At 47.3% G+C, this 17056-nt stretch overlaps 1 protein-coding gene across 1 annotated transcript in view; it reads right to left on the minus strand.

The window, feature by feature from the left end:
* PLEKHA5 (pleckstrin homology domain containing A5) overlaps positions 1 to 17056 on the minus strand; it is a 357622-nt gene that overhangs the window by 142554 nt on the left and 198012 nt on the right. The window contains exon 4 of the mRNA XM_015421329.1: positions 4734 to 4817. Coding sequence (XP_015276815.1) covers positions 4734 to 4817 — 84 coding nt within the window. The remainder of the gene's footprint in view (positions 1 to 4733; positions 4818 to 17056) is intronic.

Here is a 17056-nt window from a genome sequence, read left to right on the forward strand (position 1 = left end):
TGGGAGACCACCAAGGAAGTCCAGGGTCGCTATGCAGAGGCAGGCAATGGTAAACCACCTCCGTTCGTCTCCTGCCCTCACCTGGATGTCCCAGGCTCGCCCGATTGCATCAGCTCTTGAGAAGCTAAGCAGGGTTGGCCCTGGTAAGTACTTGGATGGGAGACCACCAAGGAAGTCCAGGGTTGCTACGCAGAGGCAGGCAATGGCCAAGCACCTCTGTGTGTCCTTTGCACTGGCCTGGATGGCCCAGATGAGCCTGATTTCTTCATATCTCAGAAAGTAAGCAGGGTCAGCCCTGGTTAGTACTTGGACAGGAGACCACCAAGGAAATCTAGGGTTGTTACGCAGAGAAAAGCAATGGCACGCCACCTCTGTCCATCTCCTGCCTTGAAAACGCAACGGGGTTGGTCGTAAGTCAGCTGCGATTTGATGGCACCTCCCACCCCCACTCCTCATTTGACCACTGCACCGTACTAGCTGGTGTTCACGATCCTCACTGGCTGCTAGGTGGCCAAACACTGACATCATCCAGACTGCTCTAGCATTCAAAGAGCTTACGGTATCACCATTTCAATAGCAAAAAAATTTGACTAACTGGGACTTGTGGACTCTGTCTTTTGAGCTGGACTATTGCTAGCTGGGCCTGGAGAATTAGTTGTGTGGACACTAAAGCAGTTGCTCAGAGGTTAAGGCGCTGAGCTGCAGGCTGGAAGGTTGGTAATTCGGCAGTTCGAGACCCAAGTGCCGCGTGATGGGGTGAGCTCCCATCTCTGTCCCCTGCTCCTGCTACCTTAGCAGTTCGAAAGCAAGAAATTGCAAGTAGATAAATAGGTACTGCTTCGGTGGGAAGGGAACAGCGTTCCGTGCACCTCGGTGTTTAGTCATGCTGGCCACATGACCACGGAAATGTCTTCGGACAGCGCTGGCTCTTCGGCTTGGAAACAGAGATGAGCACAGCCCCCTAGAGTCGGATTCGACCGGCTTTCGAGCAAGGGAAACCTTTACCTTTACCTTGATATTCTACTGACTCAGGAGACTTGGCTAATGGACGAACCTGTCTTTCCTGGTTACTCGACTCTCTTTCAGAGAGAGGGTTGTTTAATTCGGCAGGCCCAAAGTGGGGGGGGGGCAGGCCACGGGTGGGGGGCTCAGTCTGTTTAATCTCAGCTAGATGGAATATTGGACCTTGTGATCTTTTGGTGGCAGATGATTTGATTATTGCCTTCCTATTAAAGTTGGATGACGTGACAATCATCCTTTGTCTACATTCCTCCATCCACTCCTAGTGGAGGTTGAGAGCCAGTTTGGTGTAGTGGTTAAGAGCAGCAGACCCTGATCTGGGAGAACCGGGTTGGATCCCCCACTCCTCCACATGCAGCTGCTGGCGTGGCCTTGGGTCAGTCACAAGCTCTCTCAGAGCTGTTCTCTCAAGAGCAGTTCTCTCCGCGCTCCCTCAGCCCCGCCTACCTCACAGGGTGTCTGTTGTGGGGAGGGGAAGGGGATTTTCTTCAGTTTAAGTCTGAATTTTGCAATGAGTAGCTCATGATTTGAACCACAGTCAGCTCCAGGTCTTGTTTTTACTGACTGGATAGAGCTTCTCCATCTTTGACTGCAAATTATATAGTCAATCTGATTTTGGTGTTGCCCATCTGGTGATGTCCATGTGTAGAGTCGCCTCTTAGGTTGTTGGAAAAGGGTGTTCGCTATGACCAGTCTGTTCTCTTGACAAAACTCTGTTAACCTTTGCCCTGCTTCATTTTGCTTTCCAAGGCCAAACTTGTCTGTTATTCTGGTTACCTTTTGACTTCCTACTTTAGCATTCCAGTCCCCTATGATGATGAGGACATCATTTTTTGGTGTTAGTTCTATAAGGTGTTGTAGGTCTTCATAGAACCGGTCCACTTCAGCCTCTTCTGCATCAGTGGTTGGGGCATAGACTTGGATTAAAACAATGACATGTATACAATACGTACATATGAAGAACTTAATTCAGGAATTAAGAAACCTTAGGCAATTCCAAAGGACTTCCAAAAAAAGAGAAATTTCAACATTGTCAGGAGGCCCAAAAATGCGAAGGGGGAGAGGGACATAAGTGGGGGGTGGGGGAGAAGGAGGAGATGGGATTTATACCCCGCCCTTCACTCGGAGTCTCAGAGCGGCTTACTAACTCCTTTCCCTTCCTCTCCCCACAACAGACACCCTCTGAGGTAGGTGAGAGAGCTCTCTTGAGAACTGCTCATGAGAGAACAGCTCTGAAAGAACTATGGCTTGCCCAAGGTCATCCGGCAGCTGCAAGTGGAGAAGTGGGGAATCAAACCCGGTTCTCCCAGATTAGAATCTGCAACTTAACCACTACACCAAACTGGCTCTCCGGGGAGGGGAGGGAGTTGCTGAAAATGTCCTCTTCTGAGCACCTACATCTGTAATTTTGGGCTTCTTGTGCAAGACATCACCAGCTGACCTCAGATCCTTGGCAGGACTTTACCAAGTGGACGAGATCCATCTGGTACTTTGGCCCCATGCCAACTATGCCCTAAAGATTAAAACCAGCTCCCTGTACCAAGCCCTGAGTAGCTGGCACCCCTCTGTGTCGCTTATGTGTTTTATCCTTGCACTGCATTTATGGCCCATTTTTCTTTCCAACGGGGACCCAAAGTGCCGTAGAACATTCCCCCCCTCCACTCCATTCTGCCCTCACGACAACCATGCGAGGTAAGTTAGGCTGAGAATGCGTGACTGGAAACAAGTCACTCAGCGAGCGTCCACGGCTGAATGGGGATTCAAACCTGGGTCTCTCAGATCCCAGTCACACACTCAAGAGACAGTTTGGTGTAGTGGTTAACAGCACGGACTCTAATCTGGGAGAACCGGGCTTGATTCTCCACTCCTCCACATGCAGCTGCTGGTGTGAACCCTATGCCCTAGCCAACAACATTCATATTAAATTATATTAAGCCAATATAAAATGTGAATGATATTCAAGAGACACAACTGCTCCTTCTTGGGTTTTTATACCCGAACCCCCAAGGAGATCATTAGCTCTGAACCACAGCTACAATTTGTGCTTAAAATTAAATGCCGCGTACATGGACTGTATAATTATCACCAAAAAAAAAGTTAACTTCCAAAAGTTAACTTCCAAATGGAATGATTACAGTGAAGGCCCATGGTACCCAGCTTTTAAAATTTATTTACTACAGTTATATCCTACTTTTCAACTATTAATCTCCACTTCATACATTAATTATATCCTCCCTCTCCTACCCCTATTCCCCATATATTTGTCCTCGAGGAAGGAGGAGGAGGAGAAAGAGGAAGAAGAGGAGGAGGAGCTTGGATTTATACCCCACCTTTCACTACTTGAAGGAGTCTCAGAGCGGCTTACAATCTCCTTCCCTTCCCCTCCCCACAACAGACACCCTGTGAAGTAGGTGGGGCTTCGAAAGGTCTTTCGAGAACAGCTCGTGAGAGAACAGCTCTGAGAGAACTCGTAACTGACCCAAGATCAAACGGGCAGCTGCATGTGGAGGAGTGGGTAATCGAACCCGGTTCTCCACGCTCCTAACCCCCACACCAAACTGAGTGAATGTTGTCATTGGACTCGGAACTGGGAGACCCAGTCTTGAATCCCCACATTGCCACGAAAGCTTGCGGGGGGACCTTGGGCCAGGCACACCCTCTCGGACTAACCTTCTTCATGGTGCTGTTGTGACGACAAAATGGAGAAAGGGAGGGTGGGGTATAAATGAAATAAATACATTTAATGCCCTGATAGCCAAGCACAGAGGATTCGAGTACTGCTCTACCTAAGACGGCACAGTATCAGTTTTTTTAATGATTAAAATTAGTAGAGTAATTAAGAAAGCAGTTATCGGCTGTATCATGACCCCCAGCGGGTATCCACCTTCAGCTGCCACCACTCTGGACTTCGGGTCCCTTGAGAAGGCCCAGAGTACCCTCCCAAGCCCATACAAAATGCCCCTTTTAAAGCCAAGAACTATAGGTGTGATGACCAGGCAGAGAACACATGTGAAGCTGCTTCACCAGTTTGGTGTAGTGGTTAAGTGCGCAGACTCTAATCTGGGAGAACTGGGTTTGATTCCCCACTCCTCCACCTGCACCTGCTGATGTGACCTTGGGTCAGTCACAAGCTCTGGCACAGCTGTCCTTGAAAAAGAGCAGTTTGTGTCAGAGTTCTCTCAGCCCCACCCACCTCACAGGGTGCCTGTTGTGGGGAGGGGAAGGGAAAGGAGTTTGTAAGCCGCTCTGAGACTCCAAGTGAAGGGCGGGGGATAAATCCAATCTCTTCTTCTTCTTTATACTGAGTCAGACCCTTGGTCCATCATGGTCAGTATTGTCTACTCAGACTGGCAGCCGCTCTCCAGAATCTTGGGTTGAGGCCTTTTACATCATATACTCCCTTGTCCTTTTCACTGGAGATGTCAGGGATTGAACCTGAGACCTTCTGCATGAAAAGCAGAGGTTCTTCCACTGAGCCACGCTCCCTTCCAACTCCTGCAGGCCTGGGGGGGCAAGATGCCCCCCTTTTAAATCAGGTCACAACATGACACTGTTACAAAAGGTAACTTGTAACCCACACAAAGGCCTTCTTGGTTGGACGGAATACTCTACTCGCAGCCAAAGAATAGATGGTCAACTGATGAACATCCTGAACCCGACGTGAACAAGCTCTTAATAAAGCTCTTTATTCATGGAGTAAAATAATCACTTACTGTTCATTCACGACAAAAATGCAGTTGTCCTGTGACGGCTGCCCTGTGACGGGATGCTTGCAGGTCACTTTTCGTTCATTATGACTGGAGGAGAGAAAACACACAGGAGACGCATAAGCACACCATTCTTTTCGACGCACAACTGCAAAATTCAGAGGCAGCAACTGGGCAGATTTCATCACGGAAACCTTAATTGGCGCATACGTGCAGCTTCTCACAGGGATACAGTCACGGCGGCTAATGATACTTGAGGCAGGGTATTTTAAACTCAAGCGCCCGGCAATCCTTTCGAGCTTAGCATAGAACATTTGTGCTGAACATTCCCCCATCTATCCATATTAAGCTGTGTCAGAAGTTGTTTTTTCAAGAGGTTGCAGCTCATATTTTAACCCCTAGTTGATGCTCTGCACTGGCGTGCAATGACAAACCTCGGGTTGTGGGAAGACAAGCAAAAGGAGCCTTGAATGAGACAAACGATCTCTGCTTTGGCATATATGTATCAAGTTTTGCATATTTATCTATGCCACGTTTAACCCCCGTTCCTTAAAAAAAGGATGCAAGGTGGGTTACAGTTTAAACACATGCTAATAAAACACCAATACACAGAACGACAATTAGGGACTGCAAATCATGTACATGGAGCATCAGAATCCCAACCTTATTTATTTATTATTTATTGCATTTTTACCCCGCCCTCCCCGCGAACGGGGTCAGGGCGGCTTACACGGGGGCACAAGCCCATACATAAAAACAGTATAAAACAGTAAAGACTATTAAGTCACAACAAAAACAAATAAAGTGCTCTATACAACAAGATGGTCTCTGAAGATGGTATCCATCATTTCATTAGGGTGAAATTGTCCTGTCGATGGTCCAAGCCAGTCCAGCTGCATCAGTGCCATGCAGAATTATGGCAGTTCTTCCGGGGACCACTCCCAACCCCGTTGTTCCAGTGATGGTAGTAATAGAGGTGGCAGAGGTGGCGGCCCCTATATAAAAGCCTGGCGGAAGAGCTCCGTCTTGCAGGCCCTGCAGAACTGCATAAGGTCCCCACAGGGCCCCTTTGCAAAAGGGGTAGACTTCCAGCCCTCCAAAATAGTCATCCATCCTCTAGTACAGGGCCTTTTAAACCTCTTGGGTCTTTCAGATTAAAAAATGAGGGCCTTTCTGACTCACACACACATACATAGACCTTTATTGGCATAGCACAGCAGCAAAGAGAACAATGAAACAAATAGAAAATAAATAGCACAAAGTAATGGATTATAACAATTTACACCATGCTGCACCAACAAGGAATCATTTTTATAAACTTCTCGGAAATAATAGACTCAGTTGAGAATACAGCAATTCTAAAAAATACAAGGGGGTTAAGGCTTGTACGCCCCTACCCTAAGCTTCCAAACATAGGCTAAGAATTCGGCAACAGACAAAGTAATTGCCGGGGACTTATCAGACAATATAATTTTAAGATCATTGTCAGTCAGGTTCCTTGTGGTAGGTAAGTGGGGACTAATCAGATAGCTACACATAGTAGAATATTGAGGACAGCGTAGAAGGATATGAGCAACTGAATCAGGTTCACTATAGAGACAATTGCAGGTTCTGTCCCTATAGGGGATACCCCTATATCTGCCTAAAACAACAGCTGAAGGGAAAAGATTGAATCTCGCTAGCATAAAAACCTGCCGATAAAGTGGGTCCTGACTCAGGAAGGAAGGCCATTCCGTAGACATTGGGAAGCTACTGAGAAGTCCACAACTGGGTAGAATCTACTGTAACCTACCTGCCATGGTAGCATCATAAGCCAAGCCTTGGTCAGAAGAGCTGAGTTCCTGCACAGGAGGATGCCTAGTTAAGGACCTGGGCCATGTTCCCCAACAATACATTCCCTATATGAGGGGTCTGCAGTCTGGAGCCCAAGTTTTTTTTAAAGAAAGTGGGCAGGGCCAGATGTAGCTTTGGTCTAGCAGAACGTCTGACTAGCCACTGGAGATCTGATTGGGCTGTGCAGATTGGTTATGCATAATCTACCTCCCTGACATTTTGTGGATGGTTCTGCCTCCTGTGGCAGCCATTTTGTGGTTGACTCCACCCCCTGCAGCAGCCATTTTGTAGTTGAGCCCGTCACCCTGTGCCAGAATTCCAAAGGTGCATGCAGGCTCAAAAGGGTTCGGGACCCCACCCTATACAGACTAGTGAGGCAGAAACAGCATAACAGGCAAAAAGTTCGGCAATACAGTGCTTAGCATAACAGCAATTAAACTGTTACTGCTGGCCTAGCCTCAATTATTCACATTTCTGCTGAGTCAGTAACTCAATGGCTAAATTCAGACATAACAACAAAACCATTGGTATTTATCTAAAATAATTCCCTTCAAGTTCAAGGTGGATTGTCCCCTTATGTGTGATTTGCAAACAATGCCCTCCTCCCATACAATCTACGATTCTAAACCAGGATTAAACCGGAGTTTGGAATTCTGGTTTGGAGGCGGAAAAGCAAACCACAGCTTGTGGATAAGACATAAATGTCAAAACTAACGTCTGCTGCGAACATCCAAGCATTATTGTACCATGGGGGGGGGGGACAGCATTCAGGGAAACCCCTGCCCCAGGTCATTTGCATAAACCCAAACATGGTTGGTTATGCGATCTGAACAAAGCTACTGGGTGCCATATTCTCCCTCTGCCCAAGTTGCATACTTGCCACGGGCAACAATAGTAGCCCACCTTCTCAACTGAGTCTATTATTTCCGAGAAGTTTATAAAAATGATTCCTTGTTGGTGCAGCATGGTACGGCTTCAACAGGGAATTAGATAAGCATATGGAGCAGAGGTCCATCAGTGGCTATTAGCCACAAGGTATAGATAGGGACTCTGGGGCAAGTGATGCTCTGTCATCTTGGTGCTTGGGGGGGTCAACAGTGGGAGGGCTTCTAGTGTCCTGGCCCCACTGCTGGACCTCCTGATGGCACTGGTATTTCTGGCCACTGTGTGATACAGAGTGTTGGACTGGATGGGCCTTTGGCCTGATCCAACATTGGCATCTCTTATGTTCTTATGTTCTTATGACCCAGGGGGCTTCTGAAAAGCCAGTAGAGTCAATCAAACACTCGGCACACCCTCCTTTTCAACACTGTTCATTAAAATACTTCTAGCTCACCCTTCTGTTCTACAGATCTATAAAGTGGCAGATTATAATGATTTTCCAATGCACTACAAACTTGGGGGGGGGGCACCCAACAATGCCCAGCAGTAAAGATAATTCCTAAAGTTTCGGAAAAACTGAATAGTATTTAAGCAGATATAACTAACTTTTCTGCCATACTGTTCAGCTTTACAGTCATTAAAAGGGGGGGGGGGGAGAGAACCCTACTTTTGATATGCAGCTCACCTTGAAACCCTCCCCCCCTTTCAAGAGTCTTAGCTTCAGCAAGATAATCCCAGCAATTCCCCTGTTGGTACTTTTGTTAACGTTCTTAGATCTTAATCACTTTGCAATTTCACACAGTTATGCTCTGATCATAAGCCCCCTTTTCCGACGCAAAACCCCCCACAAAAAACTTACAGCACAGCATTAGCAGCTTTGTTCCTTCACAGGCAGGGTGATCACCACCACCCATGCTGGTCACAGAAGTGAAAATTCAGTCTCCCCCCCCCCCCCACCCCCCCCCCCAGGGTGCAAAACGTTATACATGCTGAGATGCACAAAAAGATGGAAATGAATCAGACCCGACACAAAACTTGGCTGACAAGCATCATTTGCACTGTTTACACTCTAAATAAAGGAGAGATTGGATTTATACCCCACCCTTCACTACCTGAAGGAGTCTCAGAGCAGCTTACAATCCCCTTCCCCTCCCCTCCCCACAACAGACACCCTGTGAGGTAGGTGGGCCTGAGAGAGCTCTCTCGAGAACTGCCCTTGAGAGAACAGCTCTAAAAGAACTTATGCCTGACCCACGGTCACACCAGCAGCTGCATGTGGAGGAGTGGGGAATCAAACCCAGTTCTCCCAGATTAGAGTCCATGCTCCTAATCACTACACCAGACAGAGAGACTGATGAACAAGACCAGTGCCAGAAGACTGGAAAACAGCCAATGGCACTTAACAGATCTATTTAACACCTGACACGGATAAACTAGTAGAAAGTGCTATTGAAGATACAATAGTAAAACACACTGAAAAACAAGCCTTGCTGAAGAGAAAGCAGCATGGTTTCTTCAAAGAGAAGTCCTTCCTCACCGGTGTTTAGAGCTGAGTATGTCAACAAGCTTACAGAGAAACAGCAGATGCTGTGTACGAAAGACTTTCACAGAGCGATTGTCGTGGTGCTTCACCAAAGGCTTCTGTGTAAAGTTAATATTCACGGGATAAGGGGATGTGTGGCTGGTTAAAGGGTCAGCAGAACGCGGGAATGAACCAACAGTTTTCATAGTGGAGGGAAGGTCACGGTGGGGTCCCTCAGGAATTTGTCCTGGTCTCAGTGCTACTTAATTCATTCATCAATAACTGAAATGGGGTTGAACGGTAAGGTACTTTGTGGATAACACTGGATTTATTTATTTATTTATAATTCGATTTATATCCCGCCCTCCCCTAAGGCTCAGGGCGGCTAACAATTGAGGCAAAAGCCATAATTAAAACAATTAAAACAAGATAAAAACATAACAATAGTACAACAAAGTGCTGGTGCTCTGATGTTCCCAGTTCCAAGATGGGTTCCGGAGGGTGAATCCGGACCAACGACGTAAGTTCCAAAGCGGCAGATAGCCAGTCTTCTTCCCAGGGCCCGCTTGCACCCAGATGGTATCTCTGCCAATATATGGAGGCTGGATTCTATAGCAGCACGAGAGGAAAGAGCTTGCAGGCACAGAGATGGAGCTTTGCTGCCCTCCTGTCTCCCCAGCTGTAGGTTAGAGCAGGGGTGTCAAACTCATTCCCCATGAGGGCCGGATCTGACACAAATGAGACCCCACTGAGCCGGGCCACGTGTGCCACAAAATGTAATACCAAGTAGCGGAGACATAAACTCTGTCCAGATGTGCAGGGGTCCATGAAGAAAGGATTGTGGCCTAAACTCAAGAGAGTTCAGGGATGGACTGTCATTTTGGATTATGGCAGAATTGTACTGCATGGTTAAAACACAAGAGGATTGTGGGGCACTCCTCAAGGACCGGTCCAAACTTGGGGAATGGGCAACAAAATGGCAAACTAAATTTAATTTAAATTCAATACAAATATTTATTTCACGTATCTGCTGATACAAATTGAGCTGGCAGAATTTTTTAAAAAATCTCTACCACCAGAATGCCGTAGTCTAACAATGCTCCTCTTTTCTGATGCCTAGGAGCTAGCCCAGTGATACACTGTGCTGTTTCCTTAACCACACTGTTCCAGAGTCCTATGTCAGCACAACACTTCATCACTACAGAAACTTGAGCACACAATTTTCATGTCCATCTTCCACAGGATGGAGAAAAGGGGATCTGTTGTTTCATCTAGAGTCTCTTGCTTACTGGGGAAATCAATATCCACACAGAGCACCTTTTATGTGCATAGAGTTAATCAGAGCCTTCGCTGACCCACAAAGAACTTGACTGTAGGACTGCAGAAGCAACCGCTTTGTTAACAATCTCCTCACTGTTCCTTCCTAGAGTTGAAAACGGTCATGTTCCACTTGCACAGCACCTCAGAACCGCAATTCTGTCTTGTGTATTGCTACTCTAGGTAGATTTACATATAATCTGAGTCGGGAGAGGCCTGAGCAATTCCAACCGCACACCAAAATTTTTTTTCAAAAAATCTTCCTTGGCAACTTGTTTTTTGGTTTGTTGAAAAGCATCTTGGCTTAGAATCACAGAATCACAGAGTTGGAAGGGACCTCCAGGGTCATCTAGTCCAACCCCCTGCACAATGCAGGAAATTCACAAATACCTCCCCCACCACCACACCCAGTGACTGCTCTTTCTACGCCCAGATATCGAAAAACTCTCCAGGATCCCCGGCCAAACTGGACTGGAGAAAAACTGCTGCCTGACCCTACCGTGGCGACCAGCATTTCCCTGGGCGTGTAAGAAAGGGTCACACTAAGCACTGAGGCAACCCTTCCTGCCCTCCCTCTCATGATCTGCCTAAATTCACAGAATCAGCACTGCAGTCAGATGGCCATCTAGCCTTTGTTTGAAAACCTCCTATGAAGGAGAGCCCACCACCTCCCGAGGAGGCCTGTTCCACTGAGGAACCGCTCTAACTCTCAGGAAGTTCTTCCTAATGTTTAGCTGAAAACTCATCGGATTTAATTTCAACCCGTTGGTTCTGATCCAACCTGGGCTTCTTCCTGCATTGCATGGCATACACTTTTAGAAGGGCTCTTGTGCACATTAATTAAGTCGATCTGCCCAGAATTTAAACCAAGGGCCCTCTTATTCTATCTGAGTGGTGGAAGGCTTATTTGCATGCTTCTAGAATTTTTTTTTAATTACATAAACGCTGTTGGTATTACCTCCACCTTTCTGCCTAAACAGTTTTCCATCAGCCTAGCTGTCACTCTGTGCATACTCGGCCCATCGTTTTTAACATGCAGAATTAAAAAGCTCCAGAGATAAACGGATACAGGTGGTGCATTTTAATATTTTTCCATCATCAGAAATTCAAACTGCGCACTGGATACTCCTACTTAAAAGCACTTAGTGCACTAAACTGTTTCAAACAGAAGGTGCGCTCTCACAAACATGCCAACGTACGAAGCCAAAGCCCAAAAGATTCCCTCGATGTTTCATCAGTATGCAGGGCCATTCCTCCACCGACTCAGTATGTCAGCGGTATGGCTCTCTCTTGCACACAGGGCCGTGAAGCCTTCAGAAGTGGGCACAGCTGGCGGAGACAGGCCTTCACCAGAAAACAAGTGACAGTTTCCATCAGAAATCCTCTTACCGGCAGGCTCTTAGTTACGAGGCCACTGACTCAATATTGCCGTTTAGCATGAGAGATCAGAGTCAAGGTTCTTCGTAGGAACATGGGCATAATAGCCACTGCACTTAAATTTGAGAACTCTGAATGGGATCCTTTGGACATTTCCTGTCAGGGCAGACATACATCACACCTGAGAGCCAGCTTGGTGTAGTGGTTAGGAGCGCAGACTCTAATCTGGGAGAACTGGGTTTGAAGAAGAAGAAGAGATTGGATTTATACCCCGCCCTTCACTTGGAGTCTCAGAGCGACTTACAAACTCCTTTCCCTTCCCCTCCCCACAACAAACACCCTGTGAGGTAGGTGGGGCTGAGAGAGCTCTGACAGAAACTGCTCTTTTCAAGAATACCTGTGACAGAACTATGGCTTGCCCAAGGTCATCCAGCAGGTGCAAGTGGAAGAGTGGGGAATCAAACCCGGCTCTCCCAGGTTATAGTCTACACACTTAACCACTACACCAAACTGGCTCTCCCCACTCTTCCACATGCAGCTGCTGGTATAACCCTTGGGTCAGCCACAAGTTCTTTCAGAGCTGTTCTCTCAAAGGCAGTTCTCGAAAGAGCTCTCTCAGCCCCACCTGCCTCACAGGGTATCTGTTGTGGGGAGGGGAAGGGAATGTAGACGGTAAGCCACTCTGAGACAACTTCAGGTAGTGAAGGGTGGTGTATAAATCCAATCTCCTCTTCTTCTTCAGAGGGATCCTTGACAGGAAGGCCTAGACCACCCAAGAGAGGGAGCCAAACAGTGCCACATATGTCCCACAGAAGGGTATCTATTTACAGGAGGAGGACAGGTCTATCAGTGGCTACTAACCATGGTGACCAAAGGAAACCTCCATGTTCAGAGGCAGTAAACCTCTGAATATCAGTGCTAGGAGTCAATATCATGGGAAAGGCCTTGGTGTCTGTGCCCTGTTGCTGGCCCTCCAATGTAACTGGTTGGCCACTGTGTGAGACAGGATGCTGGACCAGATGGACCCCTGGTCTGATCCAGCGGGACTCTTCTGTTCTTGCGACAGAAAGCAAAAAGCCACATAGACTGTGGGACAGATTTCAAGGACTACAAATATGCATCTTTGTGATTTCCAGCTAAGCCTCCCTCAATGCTCAACAAAGTCCATGTTGCCAAAGTTAATCTTCAGTAAGAAAACAGCAATTCCTAACAATTTCTCCTGCAATATTTGCTGATATGTATATACATTCTTAATTGACTTAATGGCTACACTGTCCCTTAACCCAAGAACCACATCAGCAGTTCACTGCTTTTCCAGCAATGCTGAATGTAAGCAATGGGCCAACGCTGCCCTGCTCCTCCACAACTGCAGTAGAGATCTGAAGCCCAGAATTTAAGCAGACGTAACCAGAGTCAGCGCGAGCAACCTCCAGCCCGCACCACCTTCCATTCCTTAATAAGTCAGTCAGCAACATTTCTTCGTCTTTGTCTTCTGCTTTAACATTTATGTTCCACTGAGGTTCATATAACAAGCTAATTAAAAAAGATGCTCTAATATGAGGAAAACATAACCCCCAAAGTCTTATCTCTGCTTCTAGCAAGCATGCTAGTTTACGGCTGCGCAAAACACCTTCCGTTTTAGAAAAAGTCATTCCAGGCTGCGCGGGTAAAGCTCATCACATGTTTGAAGATACAAACTTTCCCCCCAATTAATCTACTTTTTAAGAAATTTGAAAGCTTTATACAGAATGGTTTTTCTTTCTTTTTTTTAACTGGAACACAGATGACTATCAGGCTGTACCATTAGAATGCTTAACTAGAAAGGTAACAAAAGAAATGTTATAACGAACACCGAAGTAATTGAATTCTCACACAAAGGTACTCATTTTGGCTGTTAAACATCAGGGTTTGAAATCCACATTAATCATCTCTTCTGCTCCCACACGATTTTATATGCACGCTCACGATAATAGTTTCCCAATTTGCGGGAGAGAACCGGGGAGCCGGATCTCAGGGGGTGGCCGTGCGCCACTTGATCTAGGTTGGCTTCATTTCTTCCCTCAACGAACCGGTTTTCCAGATGCTTTAAAAAATAAACCCTTATAACTGAGCTTCAACAGCCAACCATTCGGGCATCCCAATCCTTAAGAAACCAGCTAGATTTATACATCAGGGAAGTGGATCTTATGTGACGCAGCCTGATTGTATATGCTGACATAGGACTTGGGTTCCTCACAGGGGTCATTTCGTAGAAAAAGAGCTAGGGGAACTCATTAGCATAACTCATTAGCATATGCCACACACCCTGACATCACCGGAAGTGTGTCATTAGGCCACACCCCCTGACATCACCGGAAGTGTGTCATAAGGCCACACACCCCGCCCCCAACGGTCCCGGCCGCCACCGCCGGCCTTGCAGCTCCACTGCCGAGCCCCATGAGGGGCCCGGCGGTGGACCTGCAAGGCCGGCGGGAGTGCAAGGAAGCCCCGCGAAGGCCCTCCCTGGCCCCAGGCAGGCAGGGGTGGGGAGAGCATGTGCCCCCCCCGTACCTCACCCGGGGGAACTGCGACCCCCCGCGTTTCCCCCCTGAAATGACCTCTGGTTCCTCAACATCTTAAATTGTGAAAATGTGCACTACATATATCCATGGCCCCTCATCTGGAGGCAGTATAACGTGGATTGGGGAAGAGGGAGGTGAAAGAGCTTTTCTGGCTAATACAACGACCAGCACTAAAAGTCCCAGCTGCCCTTTTACAAGCTCTGTGCTGATGTTAATATTTTGTTCATTTACTCCTTTTTATTCGAAACAGCGAGAGTCCGATAGCACCTTAAAGACTAACAAAATTTGTGGTAGGGTATGCACTTTGGTGGGTCGCAGCTCACTTCTGAAGAAGTGAGCAGCGACTCTTGAAAGTGCATGGTACAAGGTAAAGGTTTCCCTTGCTCGAAAGCCAGTTGAATCTGACTCTAGGGGGCGGTGCTCATCTCCGTTTCAAAGCTGAAGAGCCAGCGCTGTCTGAAGACGCTTCCATGGTCATGTGGCCAGCATGACTAGACGCCGAGGCGCACGGAATGCTGTTGCCTTCCCACCAAAGCGGTACCTATTTATTTACTTGCAATTTCTTGCTTTCGAACTGCTAGGTTGACAGGAGTTGGGCCAGTGACGGGAGCTCACTCCGTCACATGGCACTCGGGTCTCGAACTGCCGAACTACAGACCATCCGGCCTGCAGCTCAGTGTCTTAACCGCTGAGCCACTGTGGTCCATTAAAATGCATCCCCTTCCACAAATTTTGTTAAGTCTTTAAGGTGCTACTGGATTCTTGTTCTTTTTTACTGCTACAGACAGAGTAACACGGCTACCCATCTTCTTCAAATGTGTTTATTCAATCTTTCCCCTGCAAAGAGAGTCCCAAGGTAGCTTACGATAAATGGCTGACGAACCAAATATAACAGTACAACAATACAGCACTAAATTTTTTATATATCTCAGGTAGGACAGGTGATTCATTTCCCTCAGCAGACGTTCTGAACCAGCCTGGTGTAGTGGGTAACAGCAGCAGACTCCAATCTGGAGAACCGGGTTTGAATGCCCACTCCTCCCACCACATGAAGCCTGCTGGATGAACTTGGGCCAGTCACAGTTCTCTCAGAACTCTCTCAGCCCCACCTACCTCACAAGGTGCCGGTTGTGGGGAGAGGAAGGGAAAGGTGATTGTAAGCCACTCTGAGACTCTTTTAAGATAGAGAAAAACAAGGCATAAAAACCTATTCTTCTTAAACACCTCACACACAGAGGGCAAAGCTGAGCATGGAAAACCTGGCAGTTGCCAGTTTGGTGTAGTGGTTAAGAGCGGCGGGGACTCTGATCTGGAGACTGGGTTTGATTCCCCACGCCTCCACATGCAGCAGCTGGGTGACCTTGGGCCAGGCACAGTTCTCTCAGGGATGTTCTCTCAAGAGCAGTTCTCTCAGAGCTCCCTCGGCCCCACCTACCTCACAGGATGTCTGTTGTGGGGAGGGGAAGGGAAGAAGACTGTCAGCCGGTCTGAGACTCTGAGTGAAGGGCGGGGTACAAATCCAACTCTTCTTCGATCTCCAGGTTAGCACAGGGAGAATTCTCAATATCCCAGAAAACACACAAATGCTCCTGCAACCATCCGCATGTTTAACTGTTTATACATATGTACACTTTGATGTCGCCAGTACTTCATGAATTACATGTTTCAAACACCTTACCTCAGCTGTATCTGAATTAACCAACTTTTCACCGTAGTATAGAAGTTACCAGGGCTTTTTTTGTAGAAAAAGCCCAGCAGGAACTCATTAGCATAATAGGCCACACCCTGACACCAAAGTTCATTAGCCTATTAGGCCGCAGCCCCGTGTTGCCAGAAGTGTGGTCATCCAGCCACACCCACCTTTTGCTTCTTATTCTGTTTACCTTGTTTGTTGTCAAAACCCAGGGCCTTTCTTTGTAGCAGGGACTCCACACACACCTACTGTAGCCAATCCTAATGAGTTTCTGCTGTTGGGTGTGGCCTATTATGCTAATGAGTTCCTGCTGGGCGTGGCCAACTCAGGAGCCAGCCGGAACTCCGTTCCCGTGCGTTCCTGCCCAAAAATAGCCCTGGAAGTTACCTCCTGAGAGACTGTCATGTGTTCAAAGCTTAGGGCAGGGTTCCCACCCCACCCCACCCCACCCCCGCTTTTAAAACCGCAATAAAATATTCCCTCTTTACACTGCAGATGGCCAAACACACTGTATATTTAAAGATGCAGAAAGCTCTTGGAATCAGCTTCACGGCGGCAAAGAACTGAAACTAAAAGGACGCCATTGGGCCCTCACTGCTCATAAACCAGTGGGCCAACGGAAGAACATCCGTTTTTTAGATTAATAGTCCTCACATTTTTAATCAAGGCTAATTAGAAGGCTTAGCGGGAAAGTGATGAAGTCGCCCGTGTCCCAAATGCCAAATTTCTTTTCCTGAAAATGAAATTCCCCACAAGCAGGCAAAGTCTAAGGTGACCAGCCAAGCGCAAAAAACAAATGTCAAGAATAACCTTCACTAGAAGAACGGGAGGGGTGGGAGGGGGAGACAGAGAAAGAGGCGAACTTCTTTTCTGGGTTTGTCAGTGCTTTCCTGAGCAGTCAGGTTCAAGGGCTGAATCTTAGCACATAAAAATTCAGATTTTCACCTGCGAGACATCATGAATACTTCTACATCCTTGCAGGAAAGTGGCTTACTAGTGACCATACAGAAGTCGCCATCTCCCACTCTGCCCCACAGAACCGACTGGCTTTGGGCATTCCAGAAATAGCTACTCTTGGTTAATGTAGAAGCCTGAAGAGAGAGAAAGTGATGACTCCAGAAAGTAAGTGAGTGCAACAGAACTG

This window comes from Gekko japonicus, unplaced genomic scaffold, assembly GCF_001447785.1.
Source record: "Gekko japonicus isolate JY-2015 unplaced genomic scaffold, Gekko_japonicus_V1.1 scaffold473, whole genome shotgun sequence".
NCBI classification, from domain to species: Eukaryota; Metazoa; Chordata; class Lepidosauria; order Squamata; family Gekkonidae; genus Gekko; species Gekko japonicus.